Source organism: Buteo buteo, chromosome 20 (assembly GCF_964188355.1).
Source record: "Buteo buteo chromosome 20, bButBut1.hap1.1, whole genome shotgun sequence".
Taxonomy (NCBI): domain Eukaryota; kingdom Metazoa; phylum Chordata; class Aves; order Accipitriformes; family Accipitridae; genus Buteo; species Buteo buteo.
The window spans coordinates 3,163,219-3,180,693 of NC_134190.1; the positions used below are offsets into that span (position 1 = coordinate 3,163,219).

General features: G+C 42.5%; 2 protein-coding genes across 3 annotated transcripts; one reads left to right on the forward strand and one right to left on the reverse strand.

Annotated features, from left to right (window-relative positions):
* The first annotated feature begins 1,938 nt into the window (after nt 1-1,938).
* TXNL4A (thioredoxin like 4A) lies at nt 1,939-10,399 on the forward strand. 2 transcript variants are annotated; one of them, XM_075052159.1, is made up of 4 exons: nt 1,939-2,061; nt 2,292-2,465; nt 9,332-9,435; nt 10,116-10,399. In XM_075052159.1, the coding sequence occupies exons 2-4, from the start codon at nt 2,313-2,315 to the stop codon at nt 10,285-10,287; spliced, it is 429 nt and encodes a 142-aa protein (XP_074908260.1). In that variant the 5' UTR covers nt 1,939-2,061; nt 2,292-2,312; the 3' UTR covers nt 10,288-10,399. The 2 variants fall into 2 exon arrangements, with proteins under 2 accessions (XP_074908260.1, XP_074908261.1); XM_075052160.1 differs by lacking the exon at nt 1,939-2,061 and adding an exon at nt 3,592-3,669 and having other exon boundaries at nt 2,355-2,465.
* A 2,527-nt stretch (nt 10,400-12,926) lies between these two features.
* Nucleotides 12,927-15,926, reverse strand: HSBP1L1 (heat shock factor binding protein 1 like 1). The gene is made up of 4 exons (XM_075052161.1): nt 15,677-15,926; nt 15,377-15,443; nt 14,307-14,401; nt 12,927-13,304 (listed from the first exon to the last, which is right to left on the reverse strand). The coding sequence occupies exons 1-4, from the start codon at nt 15,719-15,721 to the stop codon at nt 13,299-13,301; spliced, it is 213 nt and encodes a 70-aa protein (XP_074908262.1). The 5' UTR covers nt 15,722-15,926; the 3' UTR covers nt 12,927-13,298.
* Nucleotides 15,927-17,475: the final 1,549 nt, after the last annotated feature.

Genomic DNA, 17,475 nt, shown 5'->3' on the forward strand with positions numbered 1-17,475 from the left:
ATTTTCCAGAAGGGAGATAGCGCAAAAGGAGGGGTTTGGTAGTTTTTGGGGGGAGCGCCGCAGTTCCAGGGGAAAGTAGTTTGGTGCAAATTCAGGCTGCTGTTCCACGACTGCTCCCCACAGCCCCAGCTCAAGCCCGTGGGGATTTTTTTGGAGTTGGAACTATGCTTTTCTCCCTGTCTGCTGCAAGCTAGCCTTTTAAATGAGCTTCCTGTGGAGAACACATAATGCCTTTCAGGAAGCAGGAAGACTGGCCTGGGACACCCTATCTCCATGGCCAGCTCGATTCTGAAACCTAATGCTGAAATGTCCTGGTTTCAAAACAACCAAAAACATTTACCCAGCATGTTCCAAGCACTGGGATTTTGACTGCGAGAGATGAGAGAGCGTAAGTGTACCAAGGTGCAAGAACAGCCCAGGGCTGTGCAGCTCAGCTCCCACGGGCAGCGTTAGCTCTGGGTGCTGGGTGCATGTCCTGGTGTCAGCTGGGATAGAGTTAACTGTCTTCCTAGTAGCTGGTACAGTGCTATGTCTTTGAGTTCAGTATGTGAAGAATGTTGATAACACACTGATGCTTTCAGTTGTTGCTGAGTAGTGTTCAGACCAAGTCAAGGACTTTGCAACTTCTCCTGCCCAGCCAGCAAGAAGGCTGGAGGGGCACAAGAAGTCGGGAGGGGACACAGCCAGGACAGCTGACCCGAACTGGCCAAAGGGGTATTCCATACTGTGTGATGTCATGCCCAGTCTACAAACTGGGGGGAGTTGGCCTGGGGCAGGGAATCTCTGGTTGGGGACTAACTGGGCATCTGTTGGCGAGTGGTGAGCAATTGCATTGTACATCACTTGTATATTCCAATCCTTTCATTATTAGTATCGTCATTTTATTAGTGTTATCATTATCATTATTATTTTCTTCTTTTCTGTTCTATTAAACCATTCTTATCTCAACCCACAAGTTTTACTGCTTTTCCCAATTCTCTCCCTCATCCCACTGGGTGGGGAGGTAAGTGAGTGAACAGCTGTGTGGTGCTTAGTTCCTGGCCGGGGTTAAACCACAACAGAGCATCAGGAAGGAACACAGAAGATGGATATGCAGTTGTGACCCAGCTGGTTCAAACATACCTGCATTTTGACACAGCACTCAAGCCACAACTAGCACTGGCTCAAGCATGAAAATGTTCATTTCTGCGGGTTAATACGGCGACAGAATCTTCCATAACCAGGAGATGCATGCAGCCCCTCACTCTGTCGCAGGATCCCCTTGATCAAATCCAATGGAGGCACAGCAAGTGTTTTAACACCCCCAGAGCGGTCAGCAGCAGACATTTCGGAGATCTGGGCTGCGGTGACCTCCGTTCCATCCTCCCGGTGCCACCCAGCAGCACCCCTCGGCCCACCTGCGCCAACCACCGCCACACAGCTCCTCGTCCCGCTCGTGAGGGGAGAGGCCCGCAGCCCCGGCCAGCAGACGGGAAGCACAACCTGCCCACCCGTTTGGGTGCGGCCGGCTTCTCGGGCAGCGGGGACACCCCCACAGGGCCACCCGCCATTTTGGTTTGCCCTTTTGGCCATCGCCCAGGCCCAGGCCCCAGCCCAGGGCCTCCCCCTCGCTTTGGGCCTGGCTCCGCAGCGGGTGGGATGGGGGCACGGAGACCCCTGAGAGGGCAACGCCTGCGCCTGGCCCTGGGCAGGGCTGTGACGCAAGGGGCTCTCGCAGGCCTCTGCCACGTCACACCCGCGGCGATGAGCGGTGACGTCCCACTCGGGCCTCCGCTACCTCGCCCCCCCTCCCTTTCCCCGCTTGGTACGGTCCAAGCTGTTCTTCCGCCCCTCCCCTCCCGCCTTCACACTTGGTATGCTCCAAGCGGCCTCCCCTCTCCCCCTCCCCTCTCCTCCCTCTCCCTTTCGGCGCGCTCCGCCCCGCCCACTGAAGGGAAACCCCGCCCCCCTCCGCGGGACGGAAGCGCGTTTCCCAGCGTACGAACGTCTGTCCTCACTTCCGCTTCCGCTCCCGCTGTGGTTCCGTCTCCCCGTTTCGCCGAGAAGAAGGACGCCCACGGGGTGCGGTGGGGACGCGACGGGACGGGTGGGGTGGGGTGGGGTGGGGGGAACTTGGCCCGGCCCGGCCGTAGGGGCCCGGCGAGGTGGCATCGCGGCTGGGCCCCGGGAGGCCGCGGCCGCTGAAGGCGGGCCTGGGCCTGCGGGGCGAGGGTGCCGTCGTGGGGGCCTGGCGGGGCCGTGCAAAGGCAGGCCGGGCTGTCAGCTGCCGGGTGGTTGCTGTCGTCCCGCAGGCCCGCCTCCCCACCTTCAGGATGTCGTACATGTTACCGCACTTGCACAACGGCTGGCAGGTGGACCAGGCCATCCTCTCGGAAGAGGACCGAGTCGTGGTCATTCGCTTCGGGCACGACTGGGACCCCACCTGCATGAAAATGGATGAAGTCTTATACAGCATTGCCGAGAAGGTAAAGCGGAGCGGTAACCTGGGACGGTCGCTTTCTACACTCAGCGTTTCAAACGGCTGACACGAAGCCTGAGGCAGATTATAACTCGGTTTCTGGAGAGGTATTCCTGCTTTAGGAGGCAGCGAGAGAGCTTGGTTTGCTTTCGTGAGCATCTCCTAAAGTCATCCACTGCTCTGATGTTTTAAGTATTTAAGAGGGGGGGAAAGAGCGTTGCAAGTTCTGAAGGCAGAATCGCTGCCGGTTAGTAATCTGTCGTTTAACGAACATCAGCATTCAAGCAGAAAAAAAGCGCTTGGTAGTAGGACTGCTGTAGCTGTAGGAAGTGCAGCACTGTCACTTCACAATCAGAATGTATAGTAGCTTCAGGTTTCCATTTGAATAACTTGAAAAGTTACTTTCATTTTGACTCTTAAAAATGCTGAGATCCTAAAATATACAGGGTGGTTTTGATTAATCTGTCGGCGATATTATTCGTGGAGGCAGATGGCATTCCCTTGAGTTGCATGGGCTGAATTAAATTTTAGGAGCCAAACTCTGAAGCTGTTTTCAGATGGAAACTGAATGCCTGCTGATGGCTGGTCACTCACTCAAGAAAGACAGATATTGAAGAAAAACTGGGCTGTTTACGAACAGCTATGATTTACCTGTTCTTATATTTGGTAGAGGCTTTGCATAGTGATAGACATAGAAAACTGACAGCTCTTCTTTAACTGAACCACATAGAAAATGAAGCAAAAAAATCTGAACCAGAAAAGGTAACTTGGGTAGGAAAAGGAGTCTGCTGTCTTCATGTAAAATTGTATGCGTACAGAGTTCTTTTTTTGGTGGACTCCTTTCTCTTTTAATGTTATTTTTAAATAAACAAACTTCTGTCTCTAAAACCCTTACAATGAAAGATTTATACCCATAGCCAAAAGCTAAGACATAATGGAATACAGTAAGGAGTTGCGACATGGTTTAATGTAGTTGTTTCGTGTTTAACGTGGTGGGAGTGTCTTATGCTCAGATACTGTTAGTATCAACTTTTAGCAAGATGCTTGGCAATTTGGCAGACATATTGGCAGTTAGGGGTGTCTGGGGGAAGAAAGAACAATGTAACTTCTTATTTAAAAATCTCCCTCTGCAGAAATGGCAAATTAAAGGGGGAAATCCTTCCTCATCCTCTTGCTTACAAGCCATGTTTGGATCTCTGCTGTTTTAAAGAGTGAGTAAAAGTTCCAATTGTACAGGTGTTTTTACTAGAGAATAATACAGAATGTTAACATGCTGTAATTGCATGCTACATCTGAAGAAAATGTAGCCACATTTTACATTTGTTACCATGGTGCAATATTCTTTTAGTCTGCAGCATATTTTTGGGTAGCAGTAATGTTTATCTGTACTTCATAATAGGAAAACAGGATTTTTTCCGTTTGAATCCTTTTGGGGGAAAAGAAACTACAACACTATATGACAATACAAAGCAGATTATTTTCACTGAAATGTACTCCACTTACAGTTGACTGGTGGGGTTTTTTTTCCAATGTTACATGAAAAAGAAGCAATGTTTCACTGAGTTTCAAAACAAATTATAATTGTAAGATGTTAGATTCTTGCTTTGTCAGGGTTTCAGCCAAACATCTAAGGATTGAGTTTCACAAAATTCCTCTGGAACACCTTTTTTAAAAATACACTTTTTTTTTTTTTTTTTTAAAGGAGGCTCACAAGTATAAAAACCTATCTCCTGAAATACAGGGGTTTGGCTGCTAAATTACTTTAATACTCCTTTTTTTTAAGAAATATGTTAAAACCATGATTTATGTAGGACTGAATACTGTAAATCAGATAACCTCTTGTGAAACCAGGTCACTTTAACCAATAGGTTGTATTGGGTCCATGTGGGTTTAGGAAGGATTGCTCAAATATTTTGCATTTGTTTAACCATGATCAGAAGTGTGAATAGCTGTGGCTTTCACTCAAACATTAGTTGTGCCTCTGCCTTTCTGTTAAGGTTACATGAAAAGTGAGAGAGGAAAAGAAGGGGGGGCAGGGAAAGAGAGAGCTATTAAAAATGTATTGGTATTATAGTTACTGGTGTTTGTAATTAAAGCTGAGCAAAGCTAATCCATTTACTCATGTGTATGGTCTTTTCAAAATTATTAGCTGTAAGCATTGCTCTCAGCAGTATGTCTTTCTCTTTTCCCCTAGAAATTTATCCCCTAAACTTAGAGCATAATGAGCAAGAAAAAAAAATTCAAATAAATATTGACAGTACAGACTTTCAAGTTTGCACTTACTGTGTGTGCAGCCTCTTTCAGGTCAGTAATGCAAGTCTGCTAGCTGCCTTCAGCTTGAATGATGTATTGCAAAAGCTAGTCTTAGTTCCTGGGTTTTCTTTCCTGTGATTTCCATGTCCATAAAAACTTCTAAACATAAAAAACATTGTCTAGAAACTGGTTAGGAAGATGGAAAGATGGACTGTAAGATCTTGTCTCAGATTTCCTTAGGTATTTGCTGTATGAGCTTTGGTCCATAAGGTAACGTATGGCTGTGAGATTTGCTTCTTAAAGGGAGCTGAAATCTTAACAAAAGAAGAGTATTCCTTACCCCTGAAAGAAATATAAAGAGACTGCATGATCGTTGCCATTCTTCCTAGTTATTGATCATATTCTGTGGCAATCTTATGTTGTAGGAATGTATTAATTTTTTTGGAATGACATTGTTAATGAAGAAAGTCAGGAGGGAGAACTTCACAGGACAAATGAGACTTATTTCACCTGGCATATGATTTTTCCTACATCCGTGTTTCCTATTTACCAGCTAAGTGTATGGTCTTCATCAAGATAGGATACGGAATCTCTATCTGATGTTAAGGGTCCCATAGATTCCTCTGCTTTATATTGAGCCGTTCAGTTTAAAGATTTAATAGTAGTCCACCCAAGCAGATATAGGTCTGTCAAGTATTAAGATAGTCTGTAACTGTGGCTAGGCAATACTGTACTTTTGGGTTTTGTATATGCATGTTGAGTAACGTAGACTAATCTGTGAAGCTACAGTAATTAAGAATAAAAAAAACCCAATCAAAATTGAAGCCCAAATTCTGAATTCATGCTGCTGTTTGATTTTTAGTTTCTTACTCATCCTGTCCCGATGGACAGCAGCTACAATGGCCCAGTAAGATAGAGAAAGTTTTGAATTGAAAGATGGCTAAAGGAAGTCAGTGTCAGAAATAAATACATTTGAAAGTTAATACCTGTCTTGTTTTTCTGCTGAAAATGTTTTTATCTTCAGGTGTTGAGCAAGCTGTCCAAAAGGAGGTCTATCACTAGAGTTTGGTTGGTTGGTTTTTTTTTTCCCCAGAAAGCAGCTGACTTGCTGCAACAAATTTACTATATTTTAGTGTATGTTATGAGGTTAAGTACTTTCAGAATAAACTTGTGTTATTATGTGTTCAACTTATAAAATACCACAAGGTTTTTTGCATATTGTCTGGATGGCAAAATTTTGCTTTACACTAACAACCTCAGTGTAGTCTCAACTGTTGCAGCTGCCACCTCAGCAGCTGCAACTGCTTTTATTTAGTGGGGTTTGCTTGCTCAGAGTTCTATTTAATTCTTGTTCTGAGGTCTCCATACTGTAAGCCCAGCTATAACTCAAAAGTCAGGAAGAGAACTCAGCAACCACTGCCTTCCAATGATAGTGAAGCTTGTTCTGTATAGGAACGTGCTTTTTGAACTGACAGCTCTGTCTGGGGAATGGATTCATGGCCCAATGGATGGGGAGAGGTTAAGCTTTGGTTTGTCTCCACAGACTTACTAGCTCAAGTATAGATCAACTACTGCATCCATACCAGCCTGAATCCAGAAATACTTCAATTGCTTTTGCTGAAAAAGAAGCTAAAGCCTTGTGAATTAGAACCGGCTGCGTGTGAAGCTGGCTCAGGTGCTGCTCTGTAGTGCTGTGAAGCTGGCTCTGTACTGCATCTTGGCTCCAGTATTCTGAGACAGCAAGTGCTGCTTCAGACTGTAAAACTGGTCAATACTGTGCAGAGAGACACATTTGAGTAGTTCTGCAGGGCTTGTCTTGCATTGAAATAAAATGCCTATTGGTGACAAGCCTGCCCAGCCTGCCATGGCCGCTAAACTGTAGGTATTATGGCCACTGCAGCGCTTCTGCATCACCCTTTCCTTATTTAGCCTCTTACCCACGTTTTTATCTAGCTCATTCTTAGGCCTGAATCCCAACCTCCTGCTGCTACAAATATCGGAGTGTTGCATGGCAAGGCCCATGTCACGGGCAACCTTGGCAGCCAGTGTCCAAACTCAGCAAAACACATCCTTACTCAATGCACTTGCAAGCTGAGTGGTTTTGGAGTGGTAATGTGGTCACATTTGAAATTAAGAAAGCAAAGGGGAAAGAATAGACCCACTTGCAAAGTTCTGCATTCAAATTTGAGAGTCCGTTTCTAGCTTTGAGGTCTGCTTTAGACTTCATACAAGCTTTTGAGCAGGTGACTGTCATCAGTTTCACTTCTATAAAAGTAGGTAGGAGAGAAGGAAGATTCAGTTAATGTCTGAGATACATGGATAACAGTGATAACTTGTGGATGTGCTGTGCAAAGGTGATTTGAATGATCCAGTCCTTTTGAGTAAGATTTATGTAATAACTTATTTAAGACTTGAATAGTCTCGTTCTCTTTTCTAAAATCTCAGGCTGTTGATGTTCGTTGCTAGTGACAAGCGTTTCTGGTTCTGCAACAGCTCAACTAAATTAAATCTATATAGTGTAAAGCTGATTTAAAAGTTTTGTTGTTCCACTACTATGTGGAGTACACAGTTCTTGGAAGTAAAATTTTGGTTTAGCAGTGCTTTCATAGTGGTCTTCTGGTGCAACATATAACCTCCTTGGACTAATCTTTCAGTGAACAAAGCAGGTCCTAAGAATGTTGTATTAATGCTTGGTTTAACTTAAAATTATTTTCTAATCTCCAAATTAAATAATTGTTCAAAGATTATGTTTAGTTTGTCGGAATTGCCAAATGTGTTGCAGAAATTTCCCCATGTGGCAAAGCTGTACTGCTGATGCTAAAAATGCCAGCAGGATGGAAGTAGAATTGATAGGAGAAAATGAAAATGGCTCTTCGGATTTTTTGTTTTTTAAAAAAAAACACAAATAAACCCAAAAAACACCAAACAGAAAACCACAACTGTCTTTTGCCTCCTAAGGCTAACCAGGGAGTAACTTCAGCCACTTTTCAGCTAAATTGTTGACTCTGAACGTCCCATTAAATTTCTTAGAAATCTTTCATATAAAACTGAAATGGGTATGAATGAAGACTTCAGAGGGTGGTAGAGTTTGGTATCATGACTAACTGGGGTTTTCAAGGCTTTATGTCTTGCTTGTTTTGGAACATGGCTTAAATGGGATGTTTTCATTAGATTATTGACAGAGTCTAGGACTATAACTGGCTCCATAAAAGCACAGTAAAAACTATTTAAATGCTGTTTCACTCCAGAAGGGTTTTTCCTTTCTTCACTAGTAATACTTATTTACATCTTTGAAGTGTGATTATTTTTTTTATAATTTAGAAACTGTCTTGAAGCAGAAGTCCATCAAAATTTATTTACTGTGCGCTTCTGGTTTTTTGTAAACAAACATCTCCATACTTTCTCAACTAGAGTGCCTGCTAGGATGTTGAATTACAGGGTACACCATATATAACATTTTTCTGGTACAGTCTAATACTGTTTTGTGGACTAAATAAAATATCTTTACATCATGCAGAAATTTATACTTATCATAGCATTTCCAGACCTTGATAGCAAAATTAACATGTGTGAAGTACTGTGACAAACAGTAAGTTTGTCATAAATCTCAGACCACGTGTTAACCTCAGACTGGCAATTTTGCACAGTCAGATAGGAAGGACCAAAATCGTATTTGTATGTAAGGAAGGACGGGGGGTGCAAGGTTGCGTGTTCATGGTATAATGCAGGAGTACTTGATAATACACCTTACAGTTAAAGGTTTGTGTCATTTAGATGTCTGACTTATATTTTAGTGTGTGTGTGTTAATTTCTACTGTCCGTGCATGAGCTAAGTTTAGAAACTAAAAATTCCCCTAATTCCACTTGAGGCCAAATATGCTACATCTAGGAAATAAAAATGTGACATGGTTTTCTTTCGGGAATGAAGACATTAACTGTGACATTAAAGGGGAAGGATTCTTGTGCATTTAACTCAGTAACTCTGCAAAATGAAAGCCTGTTCTACCAGAATTGCCCAGAGAATAGCTTCTCATCAAGGTCTTTTTTTCATTAAGTTTTTAAGCTCCTGTTTTAGCTTTACACCTCTCATAAAAGCTATCAGTTTTTATTATTAAATTATCAGTTTTACTTTCATTTAATGAGCCTTGTTAAACAAATCAGATGGTTTAGAGAGGAAAAAAATGCTTGGAGGCAGGCACCAGGGCATTTTAGATCATTAATTTTCTGAAGTCTATAAGCAGCTGACAACAGAGGCAACATGTGTCAGCTTGGCTTGCACAAAGCAGTTACTCTACTTGTTTAGAGCTGTGCGTGTCACTGTGAGGTCTCAGTTGTATATAAAGGGCATTTGTTTCTCTGGATGTTGATTTAGCATTGTATCTTTCCAGTTGATACTGGATGTGAAATGAGCATCTTGGCTATATTTAAAAATATTTTCCATGTTAATTGGTGGTTGTGGTTAAAAATAGCAGCAATACTGTTTACTGGGATTTTATGAGTTAATATTTTGGAAAATAAATGTTGCAATAATGAAAGCTTATGTCTTTTAATTGGTAATACAAATAATCAAAGGCTTGGTAATATATATTGCTTTTATATTTCCTGTTTTCTTCTGTCTAGGTAAAAAACTTTGCTGTTATTTATCTTGTGGATATCACTGAAGTACCAGACTTCAACAAGATGTACGAGTTGTACGATCCCTGTACAGTCATGTTTTTCTTCAGGTACGTGATGGTTCTAGAATGTAACTCAGTTAAATTTTTTTTGTGTGTGTCAAATACAGTGTCTAGGTAGATAATTTCTAAGTGCTTATTAGCATAGTGATGCTTATATTTTCATTGCTCTACAAGAGTAAACTGATTAAATAGGAAAATGGCTTGTTTTCCAATATAATAGAGTACAAATTAGTGATAGTGGAAACTGTTTTTATTATCCATTGGTTTTAGTTTTAAATCTGAAACTCCCTGTATAGAATACTGCAGTAATACGGCAGCCAAGCTTGTCAAACTTGTTTTAAAGATATACCCAAAGTATTACGGTTTTTTGGAGCCAAGGCTTCTACGTTGATGAGATAAAATGTGCTACTGACAAGCGTGGAACTCTCTCTGGTGTTAAGACAGTAGTGGGAAAGAAATACAAACGATGAGGAATATGCTGAAGGATAATTGCACTGAGTAGCAGTCTTGGGGGCATGTTTGCAATCTTTATTCTAGCTTTAGAAATGGGCAGTAAAATGCCAACTTGAGTGACAGGCAACCTCTTTTCTTTGAGGCTTATTTTGCAAGACTGTTTATGTTATAAGGGCTTTTTTTGAATCCTACAAACCATTCTTGTGGGGGATATAAAGTTTCTTTCTGAATTAAAATACCATATTAACTTGTCTGGTTTTTCTCTCCCTTTAAAGGAACAAACACATCATGATTGATTTGGGTACAGGTAATAACAACAAGATCAACTGGGCAATGGAAGATAAGCAAGAGATGATTGACATTATAGAAACTGTTTATAGAGGAGCCCGCAAAGGTCGAGGTTTGGTGGTATCGCCAAAAGATTATTCCACTAAATACAGATACTGACGTTTCTTTGGAGATGCCTTTTTTTTAACCCTAGATCCACTTAAATTTATTCTTGTGTATGTGTGTACATATATATATATATTAAAAGAAAAAAACCCTACAAATCCTTCAACTTTGAGCATATTTTGAATTATTTAAAAGGTTTGAATTCTGTTTGGGAAAGTAGAGGACACGAAGCCTGGAACTGTCTGACTGCAGTAATACTGTAGCTGAATTTTGGGTTGTTTTTTTATTTTCATTTTTTAAAGACTTTACTCTGTGTTGTCCTTTTGGTATTATGTATTTTTGTACACCAAAAGCCCGTTTGCAGAAAAACATTTAGACTGTTTTTGTTTGCTTTTGTTACACAAATAACTGGGAAAACTACAGTATAGCTTTTTTAAAAGAATAAAGTGAGTTCCACTTATTCACCTTAATTTTCTCTAGCTTATTAAATTTGAGAATGAAAACAAATGTAATTGGATGCAAAGTCATAATGTTGAAGATGAAGGCTTATCACTTCTGTCAGGATTTTCTTGCATAGTATCTTGGTCTTCTGTATCCACTAAAAATAGGAATAAAATGCTAAGGTGCATTTATCAATATTTAGCAAAACTCAGAGAAAACATCTTCCATGACTTTGTGTATATGCCTCTCCCCAAACTTTATTGACTTCTGGTGATGGACTTCTTTTTCATGGCGATTATGCATACAGTACTTAGTTTGAAGTACTCGAGATTCTGCAGTGCCACAGGGTAATTGCAGTTCTGGAGCTGGCTGCATAGTCAACAGCTGAAGAAAGGATGAGTTGTGCTTTCTCTCATTTCACTTCCAGTTTGTCTAATGCTATACTAAAATGGATATATACTCCTGAGACCTGGATTGGATTCCACTGTGGCATGGCTTTTGAAGTTTCCATTTGCATTTCTGACAACTTTTCTTTTGTGGTAATGGAGCCAGTGTTGTGTGCGTTTTTTTGGTTGGGTTTGTTTCGTTTTTTGTTGGTTTGTTTTTTTTTAAACTGATACATGCATATTTACAGGATTAAAAAAAAACAAGCCGGGCTATGCAGAAAGGAGATACCTGTATTTTTAGTCCTGTTTGTCACAAGACAAAGTAGAATATGCTTTTTTACTGTCAAGTGTGTTTTAGAGGGTTTAGAATGAGTTAAGGAAGTAAAACACAGGGTCCTAATTTCTGCTTGAATTAATCTGGTTTACAGTGATTATTACTTATGGAATCATTTATGTTGGAAGGGACCACCAACCACCCAGTCAAAGTAGGTCCCACTTGATGAGGTTGCCCAGCATTGCGTCCAGTCTTGAGTATCTCTAAGGATGGAGATTCCTCAGCCTTTCTGGAAAGCCTCTTCTGCTGCTTGAGCACCTTTGTAGTTGAAAAAAGTCTTCCTTGCATCTAGCTGGAATTTCCTGTGTTCCAGCTTGTGTCTATTAACTCCCTCGTGTAAAACGCCTCCAACAAGAGTCTGACTCTTCCCCATGCTCTACCGTGGGCTAGTTGTTGCCAGCAAGAAGCCATAGTCTTTTCCTAAGTCTGAACTAACAGAATTTTCTCAAACCCTTGTATGCTTTGTACTCCACCATATCTTGGTGGCTCTGTTTTAGCACCCTCATAACTATGTATTTTTTGAGCTGGGGAGCCCCAAAATTGACACAGTATTCTGGGTGTGGTCTCACAGGAGCTGAATAGAGGGGACTGACCTGCTGGCTCTACTTGTGCTAATACTGACCAGGATGTGGCTGCGGCCTTTGTCCCCAGGACACCCTGCTGACGCAGGGTCAGCTTGCCGGGCAGGCCCCCGCAACTGCCCTGCATTGTATGCTTACCCTGTCCCAGAGGGGGGGCTTGGCACTTGCCCCTTTGAACTTCATGAGGTTCCTGTTGGCCCATTTCTCCAGCCTGTCCTCTAGCATATCAACCTCCCCCCAGTTTGACATTGCTTGCAAATCTACACTGATTAAAGCATTGATGAGAATGATTTCTTGATATTAATGAAGACTCTGTAATAGACATGAAGTATTAACACCTGCCAAAGTTTTAAAAAGCATATTTATCCTTCATTAGCGGAGGTATTTACCTGGTAATGCCTCAGCTTTTCCATTTGTTGCAAGAGGTTCCCATTAAGTTTCAAACAAAATCTTTCCTGCGAAAAGCGCCAACGTTTTGGTGTACAAGAACCTTAAAGTTAGCGCAGATGTCTGGTTTTCTTTGACTCTACCATGTCTTGCTTAGGTCATGTTTAGTAACTGGAATTCCTTATCTATCTCCAAGTCTTTAAAATAGGCTCTTTCATCAAAATGACTAATGTTAAAGAACTGAAATTGGCGCACTATGCAAACCTTGATGATGTTATCTGCACAGGTGTGCACAGCTTTGGGTGGACTTGTGAAAAGAGTAACAACTGAATAGCTGTGATCTGTGCAAATACTGCTATTTCTTTTAGTGCAGAACAGTTTACATTCATTGGACCTATGAAGTTTTGCAAAGGCACCTTTGTAATAACATCAAATAAGGTAAGGTGCATTTTGTAACGTAAAACATTTAAAGAAGCATCAAAATGGCACATGCAAATGGAAGAGTTTTGTCATAGAAGGATCTTGTTATCTGAGAACATTTAAGTTAAAAACGCAACAAAGAAATATGATGAAAATTTTAATATTACTGAAATAAATTAAATACATTTTCATACATTGAAAAAGTTTGTGACTGCATAAGTTCACTATATAGGATATAGTTTTCGATCCAAAATAGTGGGTTTTGCCTTCCCTGAAACTAACAGTTCTTTTCCAATTACAGGAAATACAGTGTCCCATTTAGATGAATAAACCCAGCTTGCTCCTTTTTCCCTGGGGCAATAATTAAAAAAAAAAAAAAAATTTTAGATTTTATCGTGACACAATGCAAGTACGTTTGTTTTCACTAATGCTTTTGTGACTAGTGACGCTGATTGTAAACTCCCAGATTCAGTGCAGTGCTGTTCTCCCTTTATCTTTCTTGATCATATCCTCATTTCAGTGCTGCAAAGAAACAGTGCGTAAGTAGGTTAGTGGTTTAATTATTCATGAATGTGATTCAGCATAAAAGTAGGACGATCTCTGTGCAGTTAAATACATTTTCATGGATTGTACTTTTATACTTTTGAAAATTGTTTCATAGTTTATAATGAAAAAGGCATCTGAATGAGGGATGCCTACATTAGCTCAATATATTTACAGATATTCCTGTTTTTCACTGTGTGAGCAGTCTCCAAATGACAAGAATAATTGGTGTGTCTCAGTTTGAATCGGGAAAACACAAAACAACAGGAAGATTACATCACTTGCACCCAAGAACAGGGAAGCAATCCTGTCTCCTAAATACCAAGAACACTGACTAAGGCATTCATCAGGGCGGGTAGCAGTTTCAACAGATAGCAACTTAAAATGTAGCACACAATCCTGAACTGTAGCATGATTTTATATTACAGAGTGTTTGACAATAATACTAAACTTATCCTTGTTCCTTCCATCCCCCATCTTAGTGCTGTGAGAATGAACTACTGCTGTGGTCGGGGTGAACGTATTTAAGAGGTGTGCTCTGAGCCACATTGGGAAGCTGAACCAGGTTTAAAAGCAGATGTACATAAATTTAGACCAGCAGGAATCCTCAATCAGCTAGGTTAGCATACTTGAGGGACAGGAATGGTGGGTGGGAGTGCTTTAAGCCACACGTTTTATTACAAATGTCCAGCCTCGGTTTACATGTTCGGGATTAGTTTGTGCTACCCCTTGTAGTGGCACTCAGCTGGAAGAGATGTAGCAAGCTACAGTTTTTCTTTTTCAAAGTGGTAGCATTCTTTGGCTCTTGGCAAAAAGAAAGCCAAGGTAGTTTTAAATATTTTTTTAAATCTCAGTATACTTTATCATACCTGCATTCACTTGGCTTTTAAATACATAAACAGTATTTTCATGCTAGGTGCTGCCCATAGTTCAAAACTAAGTGGAAGTACATAAAATACAGTAAAAATTAAGTTTGTTTACTCTCAACTCTTCATCGGTGTTTTCTATCCCAGCCTCTGTCATCAGGTCAGCAACATGCTTCTCGAGGTCATCAATGCGCTCGCCCATTTCTTCCAGTAAAAAGTTAAAGATAACTTACTTATAAATAAGAATTCTAGAATTCTATAGGTGGGGGTTTTTTTCTTCTGTGAGAAAAACAAGCAGCTTTCTTCCAGATGTCTCAGCCTCTTACTTATTCATGTTTAATGCAGGATGAAGCATGCACAAGGTTGCATTATTACAAGACAACCCCACTGTCTCTTGCAACAGATAAGCATTCAAGTTCTAAATATTATCAAATGCCTTCCTGTATGCCCATGAGTGAACTGGAGTATTTTCTGCATGAGAGATTGCTTTCTTTCCGAGGGAGTATTTTAGGTGATACCATATAGTCAACCTAAACACTCAGAATACGAATGCTGCTAAAACATTATTCTCTGACACTAAAGCAGCCACTTCCTGAAAGGTGGAGTTTCATAAAAAATGGAAAGTGTAATAAATTCGCAGTTTCAGAAAGCAGAGCTAGGTTCTGTCAGTACATCTAATGAGAAAGCTCAGAGCCCCTTCAGGTCTCAATTTCTCTTTTTGAGGGCTTGCCTCCCAGCCAACAGCTGGTTTTAAACCAACAACGTTTAAATCAACAATACGCTAATTTAAGTGGCACTTTTGAAGAAGGTTGCTTTTTTAATATACCTTCAGAATCTTTACACCTAATTTAATGCTGCTTTTACTTGAAAGCCAGAACTGCCACACAGAGACCAGCTCCCTGGGAGCTGACAGGACTTTTAGTAAAACCTTTTTTAGTATTTCCTTCTTGGTGAGGGGAAAAACAAACTGGGGGGAGGGGGGGGCATTCAGCTGTCTTTACTTCATAGGGGTGCAGCAACGTCAGTCACTGTATCTGAATTTGATGTTAAAAAGCAAAACCCCCTCTTTACATCGACGCCCGAGGGAGGGGACACACACACACACCGAGCCCGGTCCGGGGGAGGAACGGCAGGCGCAGGCCACCTCTCCCGCGCAGCTCCCAACCCGCCTTCGAAAGAGGATATTTCTCAGCGTTATCTTTTCAGTCAGGGCTTGAAAATTCTCCTGCAGCTGATACAGCACATTTTCCGCCTGGGGGGGTGGGGAGGAAGAGGAATTAAAAAGCAGGAGCCCCGGGCGGCGGCCGGAGGGCAGCTGCGGCCCAGGCCGGCGTTTTCCCGCCCTTCTCCCCTCAGCCCTGAGGGGCGACCCGCCGCCCAGCCGGGACCGGGACCGGGCAGGCGCCCGCCCGCAGCCAGGGAACCCCCCCACACACCACCTCCTCTCCTTCCCCCCCCCCAAAAAAACCCGTCCCCGCAGCTCACCAGCTGTGAGAGGTCCCCGGCGCCCGGCGGGTCGGCGGCCGCCATCGGCTCCGGCTCCCCGGCCGCGGCGGGGCTGGGCGGGCAGGTGAGCGGCCCGCCCGCTTCCCCGGAGCCGCCTGCTCCGCCCCGCCGGCGGGCTCGGCAGCGGGAAAGGGAGGATGGTGGTGGTGGTGGTGGTGGTGGTGTGTGGGGGTGAGGTCGGGCTGGGCGCTCTGAAGGGAGCGGGGTGAATCGTTAAAGGGCGCCTCGCGGTGCCTCTCCCTCTGTTTTCCAGAGAAACCGTAACTCTGCGGGGCGGTGACTACAGGAGGATGTCGAGGTTCGACCTGCAAGAGGCCTTACGATTTCATAGGACAGAAGGGACAAATTAAACGCAGAAAGATGCTCGTCGACCAAAAAGGCCCAAGTTTGGGGTTGGTTTATTTTATAAGCTTTGTCTCCTTTTCCCCATGTAATTAGTTTTCTGATACAGAGTGGTAAAAATACCGCGCTTGCTGGCGTTCCTTGCACCAGAACGTCTAAGGAGGCAGGACCGAAGGCATCAGCAAGAGCTGGGCCGTGGCTCCTGCAGTCGTGCTAGCATGTAGGTCATCCCTGCGGTTTTCAGCTTCAGAGCACAAAAAGCTCCTGGTGCATCTATCGCAGAGGTGTCTTGTTGCCCACGCAGGTGTCCTGCGTGCTGTAACTGTTGCCTGATGTAAATGACGAGGTTTTCAATCTACTGTGCCTGTATGTTTAGGAGAATATCACTGTTGGGCAATAGCTTTCCTTAGCCTATTACTTTAGAGATAGGCCAAACACATAACAGTACCTTCATCCACAAAAAGTTTCTCTCCTGAGTTAGTAGTGACTTCATGTGCTGGAAATGTTATCTCCTGTAAACCTACCACTTACAGTCTTTCGTAATAAACTTAATTGTTTTCCTTCTTGACCTTCCCCACCTCATTTGGGATGGCATGTTAAATCTCTGTGGTGAGATGCTGGCATCAAATCAAACCTCCGCATTGCTGCCTGCTACTCATAATCTCAGCTTCTCCTCTCTACATCCTGATCTTTCCACTCTTGTAGATTCTCTTCTTTGCCTTTGTTGTGGTTTAACTCCAGCAGGTAACTAAACACCACCCAGCTGCTCACTCACTTCCCCCCCACCCAGTGGGATGGGGGAGAGAATCAGGAAAAAAAAAAAAGGTAAAACTCTGGTGGGTTGAGATAAGGACAGTTTAATAGAACAGAAAGGAAGAAAATAATAGTGATAATAATAACAATAATAAAATGACAACACTAATAAAGGGATTGGAATATACAAAAAAAGTGATGCACAATGCAATTGCTCACCATTCGCCAACAGACGCCCAGTTAGTTCCCTAGCAGCGACCCCCCCGCAGGCAAACTCCCCCCCAGTTTATATACTGGACATGATGTCACATGGTATGGAATACCCCTTTGGCCAGTTTGGGTCAGCTGTCCTGGCTGTGTCCCCTCCCGACTTCTTGTACCCCCCCAGCCTTCTTGCTGGCTGGGCATGAGAAGCTGAAAAATCCTTGACTTTAGTCTAAACACTACTTGGCAACAACTGAAAACATCAGTGTGTTATCAACATTCTTCTCATACTGAACCCAAGACATAGCACTGTACTAGCTACTAGAAAGAAAATTAACTCTATCCCAGCCAAAACCAGGACAGCCTTTCTCTTTATCGAAAGAAAAAACAAGCAAGTTTTGCAGAGCTTGAGTGCCTTAGTAGTGTTACCATTCTAGAAAGTTTCTAGATAAAACAATTTGAACAATGATATGCATATA